At 44.3% G+C, this 21,948-nt stretch overlaps 1 protein-coding gene across 2 annotated transcripts; it reads left to right on the forward strand.

Moving 5' to 3' along the window:
- The first annotated feature begins 429 nt into the window (after window positions 1-429).
- cdk12 (cyclin-dependent kinase 12) lies at window positions 430-13,136 on the forward strand. Of its 2 annotated transcripts, XM_046414913.1 has the most exons (15): window positions 430-1,098; window positions 1,209-2,427; window positions 3,371-4,051; window positions 4,713-4,892; window positions 4,984-5,123; window positions 5,244-5,414; window positions 5,878-6,067; window positions 7,070-7,126; window positions 7,435-7,536; window positions 8,290-8,367; window positions 8,502-8,618; window positions 8,706-8,837; window positions 9,060-9,283; window positions 9,380-9,802; window positions 11,429-13,136. In XM_046414913.1, the coding sequence occupies exons 2-15, from the start codon at window positions 1,247-1,249 to the stop codon at window positions 11,842-11,844; spliced, it is 4,092 nt and encodes a 1,363-aa protein (XP_046270869.1). In that variant the 5' UTR covers window positions 430-1,098; window positions 1,209-1,246; the 3' UTR covers window positions 11,845-13,136. The 2 variants fall into 2 exon arrangements, with proteins under 2 accessions (XP_046270869.1, XP_046270868.1); XM_046414912.1 differs by having other exon boundaries at window positions 430-2,427.
- Window positions 13,137-21,948: the final 8,812 nt, after the last annotated feature.

Raw genomic sequence — 21,948 nt, forward strand, 5'->3', positions numbered from 1 at the left:
TTTTTGTCACATGTCTTCTCCTTGACACAGAGCCTCAAAATTAGTTAGTGAAACAGGACCTTCCATAAAGGCCCTTATCATGAGCTGATAATGAACTCATTTTTAAGTAAATTATCCAGAAAATACATACAAAACTTCTGCTTTGTCTCCATTACTTTTCTGCATGTATAAAATTCTAAATAGGATACACCATGATCGTGATAATTCCGTTTGTTAGACCAAATCTGTGTGGTCTTTGTTCATTTGAAATGTGTCGTCCTATAATACACGACTGCTTAAAAAATGTTTTTTTTCCGTGTGAACACCATAGACGTTTTGGTGCATACTGATAGCAATTCTTCTGTGAATACTTTGCGTCGCTGGCGCGCGACCACGAGTACGGTAGGCGGGCTAATTGTTGTGATAGGCCATCGCTAAGATACGCCCAAGATTGACAGCGTTCCGGTTTCCGGTTCATTCCGCCGTGCGCAGAAGTTGCTAGTCACGGGAGCCGTAATGGCGTTTGTAGTCTCCTTCAGATAGGGCTGTGGATGATATTAAATCCACTAGCATCGCCCTAAATATAGGCCTGGTTGACTCCCAGAGCCATTGATAATAAACTGGAACATCTACTGCACACTAAAATACTATGATTTCTAATCAATATTGAATTTATAGGGGGTAAAACTTACATTAAAGGGAATATGTAAACAGTACCAACCGGGTCAAGTTTTCATTTTGTTCCGAGAAACGAGAATCTTTTAATGAAGGCATTTGCTTGTTTCTGAATGCTAAGGCCGTAATTCTGTGGAATAAAAACACCTTTACTTAACTTGGCACCGGACAAGGACACCTTTCACAAAGGGACTTTTTTCTTTTTTACGAGTCAACTCGCTAGCCGCCGAGCATTAGCTAGCAGTGCTAGCTAAATTGAGACGGAGACGACACCACAATACACCGATGCTTGGCTGGGATCTTCTCATTCACTGACTATTCAAAGTACCGGTCCATACTCCACAGCACTGGAAGCGACTTTGGCATTTTTCCGCTTGGACGAACAATGTTGGCGATCTCAATGGAATGAATTGGTGGTGAGGAGGATTGGACGGGAGCGGCCTGGTGTGTTTATTTTGTGTATTTTCTTGCCCTTTTTCTGCTTAGTAACACTTTCGTTTTGGCATTTGGAGTAGCAACTGTTTTCCTGTGAATGAATTTCCTGGACCACCAAGGTCTAGTCGCAGGAGAGGTACCGACGCCGGCGTGAGTGATGCCTGGGTCGGACCGACACCATGGAACCAAGAGGAAGCCGGAATCTAGCATCAGCGGTGTGCCACACCAGACCCAGGCCCAGAGTCATACCTCTGTGGGAGACAAGGCGAGCAAAGACGGCAAGGTGCAGTTAAAATCTTCGATGTCCTCTTCCTCTTCAAAGCGCAAACGGCATAAATCAACCAAACATAATCGGGAATTCTCGGCGACACCGGGACCCGAATATTTTACCCTCAGCGATACGGCGCCACCTGGTGTGAACACACTGAAGCCTCTGGTTGAGTACGATGATATCAGCTCCGACTCGGACACTTTCTCTGACCCCCCGTCCTCCAGGCCTTCTGACAGGGGGGGCGGGGACCGACTTGATCCCTCACCAGACTACGATAAAGACGACATTGACAGAGAAACATTCGGTGAAGATAACAGGGGGCACAGGCACTCCCGGAAAAAGTCCAGGGACCCCAATAAAGTAAGAGACTCTGGGAATGGGGAACGTGGGTACAAGAAAAAGAGTAGCAAAGACCGTGAGAAAGGCATTTCTGGAAGGAGCAAGGAGAGGGCAGCCTCATCAGGACTCTCATCCAAACACCAGGTCCAGCCAGAGGTCGACTCTAAACGTGGGGAGTTGATGCTCTCCTCCCAGGTACAGCCTGCAGCCAGTGTAGGTAGCACTACTTCCTCCACATCATCATCTCGCAGCAAGGAGAGCAGCCGCTCAGGGAAGTCTCGGAAAGACAGGCTACAGCGGAGAGAAGGCCGAGGAGAGGGCAGCCGCAGCTCCTCCCAGAGGAACCGAGCAGACAGGAGTCACCGCAAGTCCTCCAAAAGCCACAAGTCAAGTCCTAAGGGCAAGTCCTCAAATAGGGGTAGCCCCCGCAGGAAAGGCACCTGCTCTGCTCTTTCGCCCAGTCCCCGTAGAGGGGCTGGCAGCGAGAGTCCACAAGGCAGTGGATATGGGCAGCAGGGGGATGATAGCTATTCCAGGCGAAGGGTAGCCCAGCAGAGCCCCAGTCCCTACGGGGACATGTCCCGCCGCAGCAGACAGAGATCAGACAGCCCCTACGGCAGCAGACACAGGTCCTCCAGCTATGAGCGGGACAGCAGCCCTTACTCAAGGAGACGTTCTATAAGCCCCTATGGTAACCGCAGGTCCTCCAGCACCAGCCCCATGTCTCGGTGAGTATCTGCTGTAGGGCACCCTTTAAATCTAGAAAACTGACAAAATGAAGAGCTTTCACCCACACTCAGACCGTCATGTTGATATGGCAAGTTACGGATGTAAGAGGCCATCATGAGCGTCTCATGGGTCAGGAGACCAGTTTAGCCATCAAGCCGTTTTTGGTAGTATTTCTGTCCTGGTTACATTCTGTTGGGCTATTAAATTATTATGCCTCTTATGTAATAATCAGACCTTTGATGGTTGATGATTACATTTGAGTCGTAAACTAGATAGATGCCACTGCTTTCTTCAAAGGCAACTTGAAGAACCTGACACCTGGTGTTGAGAACATGTAAGATTGTTTTCTAGGTAATATGATAATCAGTTATGTTTTCATGTATAGTATCATGTTCATATTCCTGCAGTTGCCATGCTTGGTCACAGGAATAGAGCTGCACCTCATGAGTTTAGGTTTTACTGTGCAGTGGACAGATTGTTATTTTTATTAAGTTCCTTGAATTTGTTTTGAGGAAAACAGTGGCATACATCTGTGGCTGAAATGGAGTTAAAGCAAATGTAAATTAGGAAAGACAAACGAGACAAGGAACAAACTGCATCGCTACAAGTTCATTAAAGACCGAATCTGTCCTTTAATGTTGAGAGCAACAGTTGTTTCTGTTATTTGTGTCTGTATTGTTAACTGCTGTTAAATTCCAAACCAAAAGGCCCACATGGTTTTGTTTTCACTATGATGTGATCAGCAGCCATTTTCTTTTGTGATGTACAAGGTTGTTTCTTCGTCTTCACAGTCTTTTCCTGTTTTTTTTTTTTGTTTTTTTTTTTAAAGTTTCATGCACCTTGTTTCATCCTCTTCTCTGGATTCAGAAAGACGCAGCAAAATCTAAAATGTTAATGACATTCACATTAAAATAAACAAATAATTGTATTTCTTTCATTTAGACGCTCTGGCCGTTCCAGGAGTCGCTCCCCTCTGCACTACTCATCTCGCCGTTCCTCATCTCGTTCCCGCAGCAAGAGGCATACTTCCTCTGCCGTAGCAGGAAGCAGCTCCCACAGCAGCCGGCCAGCTAGCCGCTCCCCTCCCTCCTCTCGCCTGCCTCTTAACTCCAGCCTCGGAGCAGAGCTGAGCCGAAGGAAGAAGGAACGCCAGGCCGCTGAGGCGGCTGCTCGTGCCAGTGGTGGTACGTCCCCTCTTCCACCAGTACGTAAGTCTGCAGTCTCCTCCTTACGGTCCACTAAAGCAGAGGCTCTGCAGCCAGAAAGAGACACAGCAGCAGGAGCAGAACCTCAGCCTCCTCCACCGGCGGCATTACCCCAGGATGCTTCCATTAGTGAAGATCAGGTCACTGCACCTCCACCTTTCTCTTCCACGTCGACTCCAACACGTCCTCCTCCTCAGCCCTCTCCTCCTGTGCCTCCCACTTCAGCCACCCACGTTCCTCCTCCACCACCTCAGGTGGAAACAGGTATTCCGCCTCCTGCGCCCTCAAATACATCCCAGGCTAAATCTCCAGCTCCGGTTCCTACACGCAGCCCCGTCCGCCAGACCGCGCTCCACAAGACGTCGACTCTGCCTCCCCTACCTTTACCGCCTGCACTGCTAGGAAACATGCATGACAGGTGAGGACCTTTGAGCAGGATCACAGACATACAGCCTATGTCACATTACACACTCACTCACACATGCTCATCTCTTCGAGTGTAGCCTGTTAACGGTACGTCCATCATAATACACCACTCAAATAATCAACTTTTGATGTTATCAGTTCATCATCACTCCAAACCAAGCAAGAGTTTCAAGACATCATTTTAGATAACTAGTGATGATGAAATTTTACTAATTTTGCCTTGTTTATGGAGTAGTTAATAATGATTATTGTCAAACAGAAACATAACTGTACACATCAGACACACTTTCGCTCTGTGGTTTAAACCTACAGGAAGAAAAGCACAATTTTTTTCTTTTTTGTTTGAAATTTTGATCACTTACTTCTCACAGAGCGCCATCTTGACAGACTTTTCCAAACTGGAGTTAATCTTATCAGTTTACTTACAATCTGTAATTAACACAGATTATGCTTACTTTGCGTTTACTGCATGTCAACACCTGTATGACCAGATTCTATGGTCAACGTTAGTTAAAAAAAAAAAAAAATTTGTTAAGAGCCCAGTGCTCCTTTTAATTTAAGCTTGAGTACATGTCTAATATTTGCTTCTCATCTGTATGTTTAATCAGCTACACTTTTGTCTAAATCTCATTTTTTGTACTTTGTGCTGTCAGTCCAAAGAAGTCCACTCCTCCTCAAAGGTCATCCAGAAAGGAGAAGGAGATTCGCAGCCGGCCTTCTCTCATCGACCTTCCTTTGCCGCCCACCCTGCCTGGAGGTGACTCCTCACCCCCGCAGTCCCCCATCCGCCAGGCTCCTTCACTACCCCAGCCAGCCCTGAAGAAGAGACCAAAGTAAGTTTATTTAATGACTCACCCAATTCCAATCTAGATTTTCCTCATCCCACATTAACTTGTATCTGTTTATCTTCTTTATGGTTTGCAGGATTTGCTGCCCACGATATGGTGAGCGCAAACATACCCATAGTGACTGGGGCAAACGCTGCGTAGATAAATTTGATATAATTGGCATAATAGGAGAAGGCACCTATGGACAAGTGTATAAGGCCAAGGACAAAGACACAGGTAAAGGAATATTACCTGGACTTCAGTCGCTGTAGTACTCACATGTGTTTTATGTTTAAACAAGTGCAGGACAAATTGTCATTTTGACTGTTGCTCTAAATACTCCTTCCATATTGCCAGGTGAACTGGTGGCTCTGAAGAAAGTGCGTTTGGACAATGAAAAGGAGGGTTTTCCCATCACAGCCATTAGAGAGATCAAGATCTTGCGGCAGCTCAAACACCGCAGTGTTGTCAACATGAAAGAGATCGTCACTGACAAGCAGGACGCGCTCGACTTTAAAAAGGACAAAGGTAAGAGGGTTGGGGCACATCCAGGCGCCGTCAGGTGTTCATGTTAAAAATATAAACTCATAGTCCGTCATAGTCCAAGGAGGACTTTGAAGTGAATCCTGTCAGTTGAGCTTCAAATCGGTGCATCAGGTTGGAAACCTTGTTTCAGATGTTAATAGTTTTAAAGAAGTAGTTTAACACCTCACACAGAAAATCAAGAAATGTGAATTTTTCTTTATTCGCCTCCCATTCAATACACATCCCATAATATAATACAAGAAGAAACCACAGCAACAGATGAAATCGCTGTGGACTCAGTGATAATTGGCTTTCGGAGCCTTTCTGTGCATTTCAACACACAATGAGTTGTGTTTTCTGTTTTATGTGATTTGGTGACGATTTCAGTTGTAGCAGGCACATAAACACGCGTGGTTCATGTGTATTGTTCTCCTGATTTCTGAATACGCCGTCCCCTTGTTTTTAGGGGCCTTTTACTTGGTGTTTGAGTACATGGACCACGACCTGATGGGCCTGCTGGAGTCGGGCTTGGTCCAGTTCTCCCATGAGCACATCCGCAGCTTCATGCGCCAGCTGATGGAGGGTCTGGACTACTGCCATAAGAACAACTTCCTTCACAGAGACATCAAATGCTCCAACATACTACTCAACAACAGGCAAGCAACAAAAGAAATGGACACCAGGAGTGAAATGTCGTAGTGTCCTTTATGCAGACAGTTCATTGCTGTTCATTTGCAGTAGCAGGTTTAGACCAGAGTAACTCTTTCAGAGTAATTTTGATGCATCAGTGTCACCTGCAGGTCGTTTCGTCTACTTTTTAGCCGTTTGGCTGATTATTTTAGCACCTTTGATCCACTAAGACATTAACATTATCAGCTATTACGCAGCATTATCCACATCAACAACTTGGAACATCACTGCAGATGGTTTAAATGCAGCTGTAGTCTGTAAATACTGTAAACTGAAGACCCAAAGAAGACAAACGCTGACTTTAATGATCGAAAAGCAAGTGTCTTTTGAGGTGCGTCAGCAGCAAAGTTAATTACTTCGCTACTAATGAGGCGCCTCAAATAGCAGTGAAGGAGTACAGGAACTTCTCACAGATGGCTGCTTAGTACAAACACTACGGGATACAAGGGAAGACTTCGCTAAATGAGCTGCCGTGCTAAGATGCTAATAGAAGTAGCTGAAAATGTGGGTGTAATGAGACTTTTAGAGCCACACTGTAGTTTACACTCACTTCTGTCACACACTTAGCCTGCTACTGTACGACTGCCTGTAAATAGACGCTTGGAGTTTGTACATTTGTTACCACACGTGTTCTGGCGTGTGCTGAGTTTGTCCAGTCACCTTTATTGATTTGGTTTTTACCTTCTCAAAATGCAGCACATATATGTTGTTCAGATAAAAGGGTTGGCTCAGTATTTCTGAATCAGACTCATTTGATTTGTATATACCCAGTAATAATAACAGGTTTTATAGTTGTATGTGCTTCACATGAAAACTAGTTAATGAAAATAGCCTGCCTGGCTCAGGCAGATGAGTGGAGTTTTGTGTAGTTCTCTTTAATTTTCGGCCATTGACTGGGCATGTTTTCTTCATGCTTGGTAGAGTTACTCCTAATCTTACATTTTTGTTGTTTGTTTTTCGTTGTACAGAGGTCAGATCAAACTGGCTGACTTCGGTTTGGCCCGGCTTTACAATTCAGAGGAAAGGTAAGACAGGTGTTTGTCATCATTTCCCTCTTACATCTATGCAGTATTTGTGGACCTCTACTTGATTCTGTAATTTAAATGTATGATTAAATGTATTTATGAAGATCGAGTCATGCTCACCTCACTGTGAGCATGCATTTTCTTCTTCAGTTACAGCAGCTCTACACTAGAGGGTGCTATCTGTCACGTTGTTGTCCTTCAGAGATATTCAAAAATGAAAGCTGTTTGCAGTTTGGTGTTTGGGCCGTCAGGGGCACAGATGCTCTGAGTACTGAGTCTGACCGACCTCTCTCTTTCCTTGTCCCCAGTCGGCCATACACTAACAAAGTGATCACACTATGGTACCGCCCGCCTGAGCTCCTGCTTGGAGAGGAGAGATACTCTCCAGCCATTGATGTATGGAGCTGTGGGTGAGTATTGCAGTGTCCTGATAGCACATCTGTCTTTTCATTCGCTCTTACTTTATGTCCTATTTTACTTTACGTACTCCTCCATTTTATTTTTCTCATGTAGTGTAAGTTTGGTGAACTCATGTGAATTAGATATGATTTGCTGGGTGAAGCAGCCTTTTATTTGGATGGTATTCTGTGCCACCATTTATATCACAGTACTTGTTATAAACTGTTTCCTACAGTGGCAGTATTTGATCACAGTAGTACAGAAATTAAAGGGATACTCTACCCAAAACATTATTTTACCTGTTTTCACTCTAATGGCTATGTAAGAGAACCTATCTTAAGGAAGAAAGAAAAAAATGATTTAAAAAAAACTTGGATGTCTTTATTGGCTCCAAATAGGAATGAAAATGAGGTATATTAAGTATGGTGTGATTTTATTTATTTATTTTTTTTCAGAGTTGGAACAGAGGTAGGGTTAGTCATCTCACCAGCATTTATTTGGCAGAAAACCCAAAGTATGCAAGTGCAATAGTCAGCGTACATACGACAGCAACAGACACACGTACTGGCGTGGATCACACTCTATAGAATGTGTCCAGTTCAAAAATAGAGTAATAATAATATTGGTCCCAGTCTCAGTCCTGTCTGACAGACATTCCTACAGTTGCTCACATTTTGAGCTCTCTGTTTTAAACTGAATTTAAATATGTTAAGTGAGAGTGTATGTCTTCTTACTATCTCAACCCATTTTCTGTCATATTTCAGGTGTATTCTGGGAGAGCTGTTTACCAAGAAGCCCATCTTCCAAGCCAACCAGGAGCTTCTACAGTTGGAGCTCATCAGGTAGGCTGCCCTTTCCTGAACACAACACCTCAAGTAATGGCCTCTGCTACAACCTCAGCACCCCTGCTTCTGTTTTTTTTTCTTTTTTTCTATCATTGACCCCATCTTTGCCTCTATATTGGAATTTCCTGTAGCCGTCTGTGTGGGAGTCCATGTCCTGCAGTTTGGCCTGACGTCATTAAACTTCCCCTCTTCAACACCATGAAACCCAAGAAGCAGTACAGACGGCGGCTGCGGGAGGAGTTTGCCTTGTATGTAGCCCTGCTGCACTGCCCCAAATTAGCTGTGGTCAATCCTTAGTGTGTTTCTGCAGCTGAAAAATCTCTCTTTCTGCACAGTTTACCTGCTGCTGCTCTGGACTTGCTGGACCGAATGCTGACCCTCGATCCTGCGCGGCGCTGCACGTCGGAGCAGGCTCTCAATAGTGACTTCCTGTGTGACATTGAGCCCAGCAAGATGCCTCCACCAGAGTCAGTAGGCCCACGGCCTCTGCTTTTGCCTTCCATGTATTTAATTTGTCATTGTGAGAAGTAACGTAGAAATATTTTAAACTCACTCTGTGAATACATTTTATTGCTCAGAGATCTTATTTGTGCCATTTTGGTTAGTTCTGTTTGTTGTTCTTTTTTCTGTGTTTACAGATTTGTAATTTATCATTGTGCTATAACTATGTCTACCTGCTGCTCCCTCAGTCTTCCTCACCACCAGGACTGCCACGAGCTGTGGAGTAAGAAAAGACGACGTGCACGTCAGAGCGGGCTGCCCGAGGATGTGCCTGTGCCCAAAGTGCCCCGTAAGGATTCGACAGGAACCTCCAGCGGAGAGAACAGCCGGCCCCAAAGCAGCCCGGCTGGAGCCCCACCACCTCCACCGGGAAAACCGCCTTCCACAGGCAACTTAGAGCGGGAGTTATCAGGTAACAGCTACCTCCTCCGAGCACTTCAGCAGAAACACACGTGGACATAAGATATTCCTTGTGTTAAGTGTTTTAATATTGTATGTGCGTGTTCAGAGCTGGGAGCTGCTGCAGAACAGTTGAACCAAGCAGAGTTGGCGGTGCTGATGAACCTCCTCCAGGGACAGACGGACCTCAGCCTGCCCCAGGTGGCACAGCTCCTCAACCTCTCCAACCCAGAGACTCTCAGCCAATCATTGTCTGCCCTCAGTGAGGCCTCTGACCACCAGGGGGCTGCAGAGGACCAGGCCCAGTCTGCTGCCAGGCCCCAGCCTCCAGAGCCACCTCCTGAACCGCAGGAACTCTCGCCGACATCTGGAGACCCACCGCTCAGCCAGGAAGACCAGGCCAAACTGCTAGCTCTCATTTTGGGCCACATCATCAAACCTCAAACCGAAGAGCAAAGCGATGAGAGCAATGGCGTCCAATCAGAGGAGGCACTAACGCATGATTCGTCCGCCTCTACTACTGATCGCAAGGGCAAGTCTGGGTTCAGTCTCTAGAGGGTAAAAAAAAAGGGGTGGGTGGGGACCAGGTTCAGGTGGAAATCACTGGAGGCTGCAAGAATGAGGAGAGCAAGACAGAGAACAAACAGGAGCTCACTGAGCTGTGGCACTCAAAGTTGTATACTGTTGTATAGTGTATACTCTATCAAATTAATTACACTTTTGCCTACCTGCTGAAATCAACAAAATGATCAGTTAAACACTTAAATTGGGCTGGTAGACTCATCACGCGTCCCCCACGCCTTTGGTTATCCCTGACATTCCTTAGGCACAGAAGAAAAACGTTGCAAAATGTCTGTGGAGCGTTTGTCGTCATGCGACCCTGGTAACGACACAAAGGTTTGTTGCACGTGGACATCTCTCACTGGTGTACATGTTAAACCAGAAGGAAGTGTAGTATTTTATTCATTTCAGTGAAAGGAAAGGTTCACACTGTATTGTTCCCTTCCACGTTTCTCCCTCTTACTTGTTTTTTTCCCCCTCACGGTTTTTGTTTCTATATCTGTCCCATCTCCACACATGCTTTTTCTTCCTCACCTCATTTTCGTCATGAAGCAGGTGTCATGGATTCTTCACAGCAAAGCCATGTTGCTCTAAACAGTCTGTAATGTCAGCCTTTTTATGAAGAACATCTAATAAATTATCAAGTGCAAATAAATGTTTTGAATCTTTAGACCTCACCTGCATGTGTTTCTTTTAATTTTGGTTTGTCACGCATTTTATTTTTGGTTTCAAACTGTTCACTCTGGCTCAGATATTAGTTCAAAAATGTAACTGGCAAGCTGAATAAAACTGTTGACAATGCTGCTGATGATGGAATGGTAACAGTCCTGTTTTCTTCTGTCAGGGCCACTGAAACCCTTTACAGCCTTTCTTTGCCTTGTGGAAAACAAATAGACTAACCTGGTTTAGTAATCTTGTCCTTACCTTTACAATGTTGCTCTTTCTGTTCCCTCAGCTGTATGTGCCCTTCCTAATGTTTTCTCTCCGAGCTCCCACATTTTTCTTTTGTTTAAGATAGTTGTTTGGACACACAAAAAAAAACCAAAAAAAAAAAAAGCAAATACAGGCTCATCTGTTTTGAATATGTTAATGTAATTATATTGGCTGGTTAAGTTTTGCACCCATATAGTGTAAAAATAAAAGATTTACCTGTGTTTAATAAACATTCTTTAAAGGTGATGACCAGTCATGTTAAAATAAAACATTTTAGTTTTCCAACATTAAGATTTACTACACCTGAGAAGGTGTTTGATTGTATTCGTTGTGCCATGGCTACACGATGGTCATAGGTTGAGAAAGTTTAATGTGATCGCAACAACACTGTCGTATGTTTGTCCAAAAAAATAGTGCTGAGTAATACTTGATGTAAAGGTCAATTTAGAGTGCTCTGCCTCCCTCCTGTGGTGAAGGTAGGAATGTCAACATGTAATTTAAAGTCAGGCTCATTTGACTAAAACGTTTGTACTTTCTGTAACTGCAAATTAGATCCAGAAAATAACAAATAAGATGAAGGATTACCATACTGATAGTCCACATGTTAAGACGTCTAGACGTTAATGACTAACACTTTGTTCTCTGTCCTGTCTGGCCCCTTCAGATGGTGCAACATCAAAAAGAAAACAGCTTGGAGACAACCAGGTGCCTCCATCTGGTGACAAGCGTCCGCCCTCTCCACCGGGGCCACCTCCATCAGCTCTCCTTGGAAATGCCCAGCAGGGCGGGTCTGAAACCCAACCCAGCCAAGACATCAGCCCTGCCGTGGCAGCGGCCTTGCTCCAGCTCATCTCTCAGCAGGACTCGGAAGCCGGGGCCCCTCAGCGCAGCAAGAATCCCTCTCCTGCTGTGGATGCTCTGACCCGCGGACAGCCCCCTCCACCCTGGGTCGCAGACTCTCCACCTAAACCCCCAGCTGCAGCTGAGGCCCCAGCGGGACTGGTGACTGCTGCTTCTACCACTGGCGCACAGTTTCCTAAGGACCAGGACCTCCGCTTTTCCCATGGAGCTGCCCCCTGACCCTCATTCCCCCCTGAGACAGACTTAGGTATCATGAGATGGCTCCAGCTTCCTCACCTGAAGGGAAAGGCCCAGGAAGAATGCAGAGGAAGACCTACAGGTTATGACTCACTGAACCATGAGCAGGTAGCTGAAGTTGAATCAAAGCTTTTGAAAATGAATGTCTGAATGAAAGAGATTAAGGGCTTTTTCAGGTTGTGAACATCACTGCCCACCGAACGAGCTGTCATGTCGTGTCGTGTTGCGTTGGAGGGTGTGTTTGGACCAGGCGTCAGTCTGATTGGGGAACAGCCAGCCACCTGCAATCCCTTGCTCTTTCCTTTCCACAGAAGATCCTGACTTGAATGAAGTTTAGTGCCATGCAACTGACACTCAACTTAGAAAGCAGCTGTGATTTTTTTTTTTTTTTTTTTTCCCCTCCTCCAAAAACAAATGATTGTCACGTCTGCTGCAGTGCCGCCTTCTAACTTATCAGTGTTTATGGAGAATGAAGTCACTGTCCTCCACTCTGTTATGGAGTGGTGCCTGTGCGTAAGTGAAAGATTAGCTGAAGCTGAAATACTGTGTATGGGTGTATATGAGGCAAAGAGCGCACTGAGGACCTTGACCTTCCCTTACGTGCTGGCAATCTCCCCCTTGTTTTCAGCCTTGTGCCTCCTTCTGTGACCCCAGCGACCCCTGAATGATCTCAGCCTAATCGGGGAAGTGTGGGTTAAGTTTTTGCTTTGAATGGCACCTACAACAGCGTACATCTGTGGGACTGTATTTTATTTCCCCCAAAGGCTGTTCCATATTCTGTAGTCCGTCATCCACCCAGCTGAACTGTGATGTGCTCTTGACCACAAAGATATTCTTTCCTTTACATACAGCAAACTTCTGTCTCAAATATGGATTAAACCACTACAGTACATCGACCGTTACATGATTCACACGTTATTCTGCTAGTTGAAGTATAAACCTAGAAACGTAAACACACACACACACACACACTCTGAAACTGACTTTTCCGGCTTTTCCTGGTGGGCCCTCAAAGCCTCGTATAACATGTCATCGCCTCCCTGCAGCGAAAGCTTTTTCTTTCTTGGTGCAATTGTTTTCTATATAAAGAAAATTATACACACTTAAAAAAAAACAAATAATAATGGTCCATGATTCTGTTCCCATTTTTTGCTTTGGAAAAGGAAAGGGAGGAGAAAAAATGGTTTCATGTGTCTGTAAAAAGGAAAAAAAATATTTTGTAATATGTGTTTTCTTTGTTCAGTTTATTAAAGGAAGTTATGCGACCAGCTGAATCGTCTTTCCTGGCATTTCTGAATGTTTGACTAAAGCGGCCACTAGATGGTAGGCATTCATTCATACTGCAGAACCAAACTGCAGGAAATCCTCACGGCTGGGCCTCAGCAAAGCCTGACTGAAGTTGAGGACTGCTGTGTGGGCAAAGTCACACACTTGTGTTTATATTAATTATCTTACATTAGCTCTTTTTTTTATTATTTCACTATACAGGCTGCTTTGATGGAAAGTCATTGATCATACAGGGACACAAAATGACCAACTGAATTAAAAGCAAAATTCAGAATCTGAAAATAAACATCAGCATCTAAAAAGCGTAAAACTAAAGGAAAATACGCACAACTAGATAAATGTGGAAAGGATTTAACAAGGTTAGTTGTTTTTGAGTGTTTGCTGCTGTCACAGCATAAAACAGTAAATACTCAAGTGTAGTTTAATTTTCGCTGTGCCTCAGAAGGTTTTTAAAATCATTTCTTTTGCGCTGCTTAATATGTGATATGAGCTGGATGAGGACGTGAAGTCTCGTTTATGTGTTGATTCCTTTACCAGTAGGGCTGATCTCTTTATGAAGTTCCTGACAGGCAGACAAGGATCATAAACTGCAGATTGGCAAAGACATAAGGCTGCAGACTGGTTGTGTGTGTGTGTGTGTGTGTGTGTGTTAGATTTGGCCTCATGCATACCCAGACCAGCTCCTCACTTGGCAGGCTTACAGAGCCGCTTACCCCTCTGGCCCACCAAGCAGCTGAGCCCTCTGGGTGAGAGATCCTTTCAGAGTGGAGGCAGTGGGAGGCTCACCTGCCCTCTAGCACAGGCCCAGTGTGAGTGAGATGAGACGATACTGAGTGTGTGTGTGTGTACGTTTCTGTCTGATGCCTTTCCCCATCGGGACTCCAAATAATAGTGAATGTGCCCACAGGGAGTTTCCACAGGAGAGGTAGTGGGCAATGCCAGTGCCAAGTCACAGAGACTAGACGAATAAATCAGGACTGAGGAGAGGGAGGTGCACGAGGCTGCGCCATCAATCAGGACGGCACCTTATGGGGAATGCCCATAAATGTGCCATGCTGCCAGTCTGAAGCACGCACTCACCGTGGCAGAGACAGGCGATGGCACGACGGCATTCAAAATGGAGCCTCCATTTTGGATGCCGTTGCTTCACTGTCAGCTGCAGCGATTTTGGGGGGCTTCCAGATAAATAGTGAATTGACTGACAGTACATTTCAATCAATTCATAACAAATTTTATTAATGCTATTGTATTTTCTTTTCTTTTTTCACTTTGCTGCTTGGTTCAGTTTTCTCAGTCCCCATCCAAGCTGTTTGTTAAAGAAAAAAGAAAAGATTGGGACCATGAACATCATCTCAGCAGTTACTGTGCCTTTGTCCATTATGTGAAATTTGGCAACCAGCTCCTTCTAAAATTATGGAAAATGACGACCTCAGCTCACATATCACGCATCCACCTGGAACCCCACCTGACTACAAAGAACATTTATGAGTGTGTATCCTGCTTAAATGCACTCCAGCCGCTATACAAAGCGCTGATGAATCTTGGGCAAAGGAAACGTGCTGCATCCGCAATTGCCAGCTGTCAATCATATCGTCTAGTTTTTGTTGTAGAAAGTCTGGGTTTAGCTGAAACTTTCTTAAGTTCATCATGATCATGATTTTGATTTTGATGTCTGATGTGCTGCTACATTTTGACTTGGCAGCAAACCCAGTCAGAGAAAGAAGAAGAAGAAGAAGAGGGGGAGGAAGCAGACGAGGACAAACTGGGATGGAAAAGACAGGACAAGGAGGGAGGACAAGCACTTAATGACTGTGGAGATGAAATGGTAAGCGATTCTACATGTCAGTCAGTCAAACACTATAGGATATTTTACACATTGTCACTGTTATTCTGACAAGCCCTCTGGCTGCTGTGGTGCTCAAGTTTTCAAGTTCATATTGAGATTTATGAACTCAAGACCACACTAACTTTCAAAAAGTGCACAGTTTGAGATGCCTACACTCTTCTCCAGAAAAACATAGCGAGGAATTTTGCAACGGAAGCACTCCATAAATCCAATCACTCATTTTACAGCTTTTACTCGTTACTGTAATAAAATCTAGATTATATTTGAGGGTAAAAAAAAAAGAGAGAGGAAAGGAACCGCTCCAGTAAATGTCTCCAAACTGACTTTTAAGTGCATGCTGCCAATGCCCCTGTATTCTGTGTGTGTGTGTGTGTGTGTGTGTGTGTGTGTGTGTGGTCGCTCCTTTGTGTGCTGTGCTACGGTTTGATGTTGAGTTTGATGACAGAGGCTGTTTGATCAGTGACTATGTGTAAACTCGGTGAGGGGAGAAAGAGACTCCCACACTCCCACATCTCACACACACTGATGAGCAAAGCTAAGCTAATGTAAAACATGAATAAACTGAAAAAAGTCATGTCAAGAGATTCAACATTTTTTTGAATGTGTCTTTACACCCTTTTTCACCATTATAGTTGAGCAACAACAAACAAACAAACAAAAAAAAAAACAATAAAAAATATTTAATTATGAATGCATCCTGGGTAGCGAGTTATGAATTGTGCTGTCTTCATCAGATCCCTTCTTTGTCTCCTATCAAGCAAAATTTAATGTCAGTCATTTCGTTTATGGCTACATCTTTATTTATGTGATATTTCGAAATTTGATTGACTTTATCCCATCAGTGATATATGCTTTAGTGCTGCAACAGCATGCTTTATTGATGCCATAACACCATCTCCGTTTCTTCTCAGTTTATAGTTTGGTGAGAAACTGCTGTCACACACACTCGTTATTTCTTTATCGCTGAACAGCAGCCAGACCAAACCCGAAGAGTTTTTAGAAGGCTTCTGGATTGGTCCGGATGATACTGATGTGTGTTGATTTTATGTAGAGTCACTGGTGCCAGGTCACAAAACCATAATATCCTGGAATAACATCCAGTCCTTTGGTATAAATTCTGCCTACAAACAAGTATGTGCTTTTATCTGCCCCATCAATAAGCAGTAATGAACAGAAACACGAGCTTTTTAAACATCTTCCTCTAACCTTATCTCCACTTCAGCCAAAGGCACATCCCCCCCTCTCTGCGTGATACTGCACTCCTGCAAACCAAAGTACTTTTACAAGGTCTCAGCATCTCATTACCGAGTCAATTCAAAGAGCTTCATGAGCAAGACAAGATTATTGTGTCTCTCTGCGTTTGTCTGTGTGGATGCTGCCGCTTTAAGGACAGAGAGGCTGCTGGGAAAGCAGTCAGCGAGGGTGGTGGAGAAGGAGAAGGAGGAGGAGGAGGAGGTGGTTGGTGATGTGTGTGTGTGTGTGTATGGTGGTGGTGGTGTGTGGGGGGGGGTGGACGGGCCCTGCAGGACCATTTGTGCTGAAGCTCATTTGCCCAGCGACACTTAATTGGCTACAACAATTAATTAATGTGTTGGAAAGTTGGCACAAAAAGTTCATTTAAGAGGGTTTTAATAAGCAATTAGAGGAAAAGCAGTGAAGAGGGGGAATTACTGGAGAGGAAAGAGAAAAGCAGAGATGGAGCGAAAGTCTGGCCACCAGGAGTCTGTGCTCCTACTGTAGCTGGGTGCAGTTGCTTTGTGTCTGCCACTGACCCTTCAATTTTGAAGAGCTGATGAAGGATTAGGCGTCATTATAAGACCATTATATCTCTTTCTGAGCCTCTTACTGCTGTTCTTAAGTGCAGTTGAAACCCACGATGCCCTCATATTGTGTACGTATCAACCCCGGTGGCCCCTGCCGCCCCTCCCTTTCCTACCTCTTGTCCCAGTGCCCAGTGTAAAATATCGCATGACTAATGAGTGGAGCAGGTTGAAATCCTGGGGAAGATGTCCTTGGAAGACGAATGCATTTTCAGCAGAATAATTAACTTAATTAACAAATTCACATGCATATTCATCAGCCTATTAATGTCTGCTCCGCGCTGCTTGATGAGCAATGCAATAATAACCGTTTCATTTGCATATTTGCATTCACACTCACACCCTTCTCCAAATAATTAAAAAAAAAAAAAAAAAAAAAAGACACAGAGTGTAGGAAACTCAAAAGACAAGCGAGTGACTTCACGCTGTGTTTTGGAGGCACTTTCCACCTGCAGCTCGCACACACAGCTGCACACAGATATCTGTCTCTGCAGTGGGTTTCCATCTTTGCTGTTGAGCTATGCCAGTTTAACTTAAATGAGATTACAACTGTGTGTGTGTGTGTGTGTGTGTGTGTGTGTGTGAGAGAGAGAGAGAGAGAGAGAGACTCTTTCTCCCTGCCTGCACCTCCAAATATCATCATGCATCTCCCTCTCTGCTTCCTCTGTCACTGCTGCACGCTCCCCATCTCCTTCCTGTTTTCGTCTCCCTCTCCTCTTGTTATTTATTCATCCCTATTAGACTTGTCTTTAATTAATTTATTTCTGGCTTTTGAAGTTCGGCTCGTCTGCCTGTCAGTGTGTGTATGTTTTGCTGGAGAACTTGTATGCGAGCGGCTGGTTGTGTGAGCACTGCTGACAGTCATGTTTAAATGCCGGTTTGAAACTAAAGGAGCAGCTAGTTGAGATCCAAAATAAACAAATAAATGTGTAATGTTCATGTCCTTTTACTTCCTTAATTTCTGCTCATGTTTTAAGGGCTTATCATGTGTGTGTGTGTGTGTGGTGCGTGTGTGTGTTTTCTTTCACACTGGATTTGTATTCTGGGTAGCAGAGATGCTGTCCCTGTGTCTCTCAGCTACTGTCAGTGATGAAGTGTGTGTGTGCGTGTGTCTGGGAGGCTGTAAGCATCTCACTCTTTCATCATTGTGTGTGTGTGTGTGTATTTGTTTTTATCTGTTCGAATTCAACTTGTACTGTGTCACTGATGTAGCTCTTGCGTGTGTGTGAATCCCTCTCCAATATTTCAGATGACAGTGATGTGACAGAGAAATGTGTTTGTTGCATTTAAACTGGACATGGGGCGACTGTACGGGTGTCTTTATTGCCTGTTTGTGTGTGTGTGTGTGTGTGTTGGGGGGGGGGGGGGTGTTTCACCGTTGCATTTGTGAAACCAAGAATGTGTGTATGCGTGCGTGCATGTGCGTGTATGTGCTGCCAGCTTGCGTTCAGACAGCAGCAGTTTGCAGAGCGAGAATTAAAAGTGGGGAGAGATGCCAAGTGAGTCCCTGGAGACAGATACAGGGGACAGAGAGAGAAGAAAGAGGAAATAAAAAAGGATTTTACACACACACACAGTCGCTTACACAAAGAAACCTACAGCAGGCTGTTATAAACCACAACATGCTCACTTTATGAAAGCTTTTTTCAGTGGGGTCTGATGCCTGTTTTTTCATCAGTTCCCTCATCAGGTAGAACTTCATCAAAATAACTCAACTCCTTAATCTTTTTATATTCCTAATTCTGACCTAAACCGAAGTATTAACCCTCGAACAGCCTTAATTTAAAAGGAGGGACCATCCAAAATGTACTCACTTTTCACAAATGTCTAACACTCAAGTCCCACAAAGATAGAAGTACGAGATCACAAACATGTACAGCTTGAGATGGATCTCTCACCTTTTTCTCTGACTCCCTGTCCACTTTCTCCCTCTCTGTGTCTCCGTCTCTCTCCCTCCCAGCCTGGTGAGGTGACACCCTGTGTGCAGTGTGACACTGAGCTGTCACCTCCCACTCCTTGCATCACACCTCTGCCCCCTGCTGGGCCAACCCCGTCACGGCACCCAGACACCCAGCCAGCCTCTCCTCCTCCTCCTCCTCCTCGTCCTCCTCCGCTGGTATGAAAACTAGCAGCATTGAACATCACTTTCCATTCCCTCACTCATTCACTTCAACTTTTCTGCATGCTGCTTAAGAAAGAAGACCAGATCGAGTCATCAGCATTAAGACAGTTTAAGTCTAGACTGACGAGTTCCCAACCTCTTTGACACGTGGCCCCCCCATCTCAAAGTCTGAATGAATTCAATGAGACCTGCATGGTTAAAACTGTTCTGACATCCACACATACTCTGATCCAGCAGTTTGACAGCCTCATAATACACTTTTCATACGAGATCACTAACAGAAAGTACCAGAAAGTAAAATAAATATATTTTTCTCTGATGTTTTTTTCAAATTTTGGCTTTTTGCAGCAGCAGCAGCAGTAGTTCTCATTATATGCAACTTTATACTTCCACTCCACTGCATTTCAGAGGAAAGTATTTTGTTTTTTCTCCACTAGGCTGATTTGATACTTCTGTTAAAGTAAAAACTTGATCTTAAAAAAATCACTCGCCTTCACCATCTGCAGCATTAAAGTGATGTATTCATTAATGTATTGATAATTGTAATACTATAATATAATGCTAATTTCTCTGACATTTCCCATTTGCACAATAAGTACTTCTGATACTTTGATTCTACTTTACTGTTAAAGCTGAGAAGAAAAAACTCAATCTGTTGACATATACGACCTGTGACTGAGGGTGGGAAGTAACTGAAATAGTTTTACACTCAGGAATGTGACAGCTCAGGTTCCCCTGGAGCAACACTTGACTCTTCAGGTCTGGCGAAGTTGTTTTGCAGTCTGAGAGGAAGAACAATCCCATGTCTGAACAGCAGTGCGTCTGAGCGTTAGATGAGGACTTCACGGCTCTCTGTCACGTTCACCTGTGTGCGCCTTCGTACCTGTGTGTCTCTTGGCCCTCAGAGTCAGCCCCCTAGGTGTGTGTGTCCAGCCAGGCAGGCCAGTGGCGAGCGGGGACGGAGCGATTGAGATATAGAGCATTAGTTGGTGTCAGGAGTAAATTAGAGGCCAGATCTGTTTTCTAATCAGAGCACAAGCACCGTGTTAGAGGAATTAGGGCGACAGCTGCTGGGAGCTTTTTATTCCTCTCTCTCTCAGCCAGAGACAGGCGGACCCCAGCTCAGGGACCACCTCTTTACCACAGCCACCTGTCAACACCGGTGTGTGTGTGAGTGTGTGTGTGCACGTGTGTGTGAGAGAGCACATGCATGTCCCCCCCCTTAACATGCACACTCTCATACATGCGAGCGCACATATACTGCCATGCGAGCCTGCACACATGCTTGAGCACAGAAGCACAAACACCGTCTGGTACACTGACCTCCCTCCATCTCTGAAATTAATGACAGTGCAGGTTCCGTGTGCATGCCGCCGTTCGTGGTGTGCTTATGTTTTCCGGCAAGTGCGAAAGGCCCTTATGAGATATCAAATTTAGATAAGGTGGAGCGGTGGGCGGCCTTGCATATGTCTGTTTACTATGAATCCCAGTGAAGGCCTTAACGCCACATCAACCTGTTCATTCACCACACCAGCTTCTCCGGTGAACAGATACACAGTAGAAGGCTTTAACAGATGCACTGGTGGTAAACAAGACAAGTGAAAAGTCAGTTTTATTTATACGGTCCCATATCACAAATCACAAATTTGCCTCGAGGGGGTTACACAATCTGCACAGCATGCAACAGACCCAATCCTTAGACCCTCAGCTGGGATAAGCTCCCCTCCTCCTTCCCCAGGACAGACAGACATGCAATAGAAAACATTACAGTGAACACAAATGATGGATGTGGTTCTGAAAAGACGTCAAACTGCTTCCGGTGTTGCAAACAAACCTGATTTGTCAGTTGCTCATTAGTAAAGACACCAGAAGATAAATCTAAGCGTAAGAGTATAAAGCGATGTAGGAAAGAATAAATAAGACTTAACGGTGATGTTACAGTCCCAGAAAAAGTCTGGAAAATTCAACTTTGCTGATGTTAAAAAAGGATGACTGCTGATTCTAAGGATGATTGATGATACCCGGGATGCATAAAATGAATGTCGTGAGCTGCTTGTTTGTTTTTTTTTTTTCTTTTCTTTTTTTTTTTTACCCAGCAGAGATCTCTTGTGGGCAGGACTGTAGGAGGTGAGAGGTGTGGGAGGTGGCACTGAGATTCACACCGTGTCACACACTTCGCCTCGGAAATGTCGCCTGGTTGTTTTTTTTCCCCTTCATATCAGCTGAATTCGTAGTGTGTCGAGTGTTTTCAGGTAATGTGGGGGAACAGGTTTGGGAAAATGGATGGATTGCGAGTTTGTATGAAGTGATGCATTTGTAATTCAAATAGGTACTAATTATTTCTGTGGTAATGTTAGAAACGAGTTACGTCTCTACGCAATCTTCCAGCCTCTTTAAGAGAAGGGAGGCTGTCAGCTTGAACAGGATAATTTTGTCGAAAAAGTGGAACAAAATCTTCCGAATACGAGGGAAAACCCATTTCAAAGATGTCTTTGTATCAGTTAACAGAAAGTGTTTTTATTGTGTTCATCTTTTTTCTCTAAAAAACACAAGACACACTCACCTTTACATACTGGTATGCTAGATTTTTTTATATTTGTAAGTCATGGGAAAAATATTTTTGTCCTTGGAGGTCACCAAGCTCCTTCTTCACTTTCTTTCTCCTTAAAATAATTTTAATCCTCTGCTGCTACTCTACTCCTCGTATTTTTGGATGTTCCAAGCCCTTAAGCAAACAGTCAGACACGACATCTTGATTTGCTCCTGTTACTCCACTTTATTTCTTCCCTTCCTTCCTCCTTGTTACGGCTGTGTTTTGTGCAGTCCATTGAAAATGTCAGCTTACCATTTCAACTCGTCTCTGAGGAGGATATTAGAAAGTAATTTACATCCGATTGACCACAGCAAAAAGCATGTCGTACACCCACTACTGCTACATCACACTAAACATAACCTCAAAGTCCAGTAGACATCCGGCTAATAACAAATTGACATTATTGTAAAGTATTGTA

The sequence above is a fragment of the Scatophagus argus genome, chromosome 16, assembly GCF_020382885.2.
Source record: "Scatophagus argus isolate fScaArg1 chromosome 16, fScaArg1.pri, whole genome shotgun sequence".
Taxonomy (NCBI): domain Eukaryota; kingdom Metazoa; phylum Chordata; class Actinopteri; family Scatophagidae; genus Scatophagus; species Scatophagus argus.

Coding starts and splice junctions, on each gene's coding strand:
- cdk12 (XM_046414912.1), top strand. CDS start 1,247: ATGCCTGGGTCGGACCGACACCATGGAACCAAGAGGAAGCCGGAATCT. Junction 4,052..4,712: donor CTAGGAAACATGCATGACAG/GTGAGGACCTTT, acceptor TTGTGCTGTCAG/TCCAAAGAAGTCCACTCCTC. Junction 5,415..5,877: donor CGACTTTAAAAAGGACAAAG/GTAAGAGGGTTG, acceptor CCTTGTTTTTAG/GGGCCTTTTACTTGGTGTTT.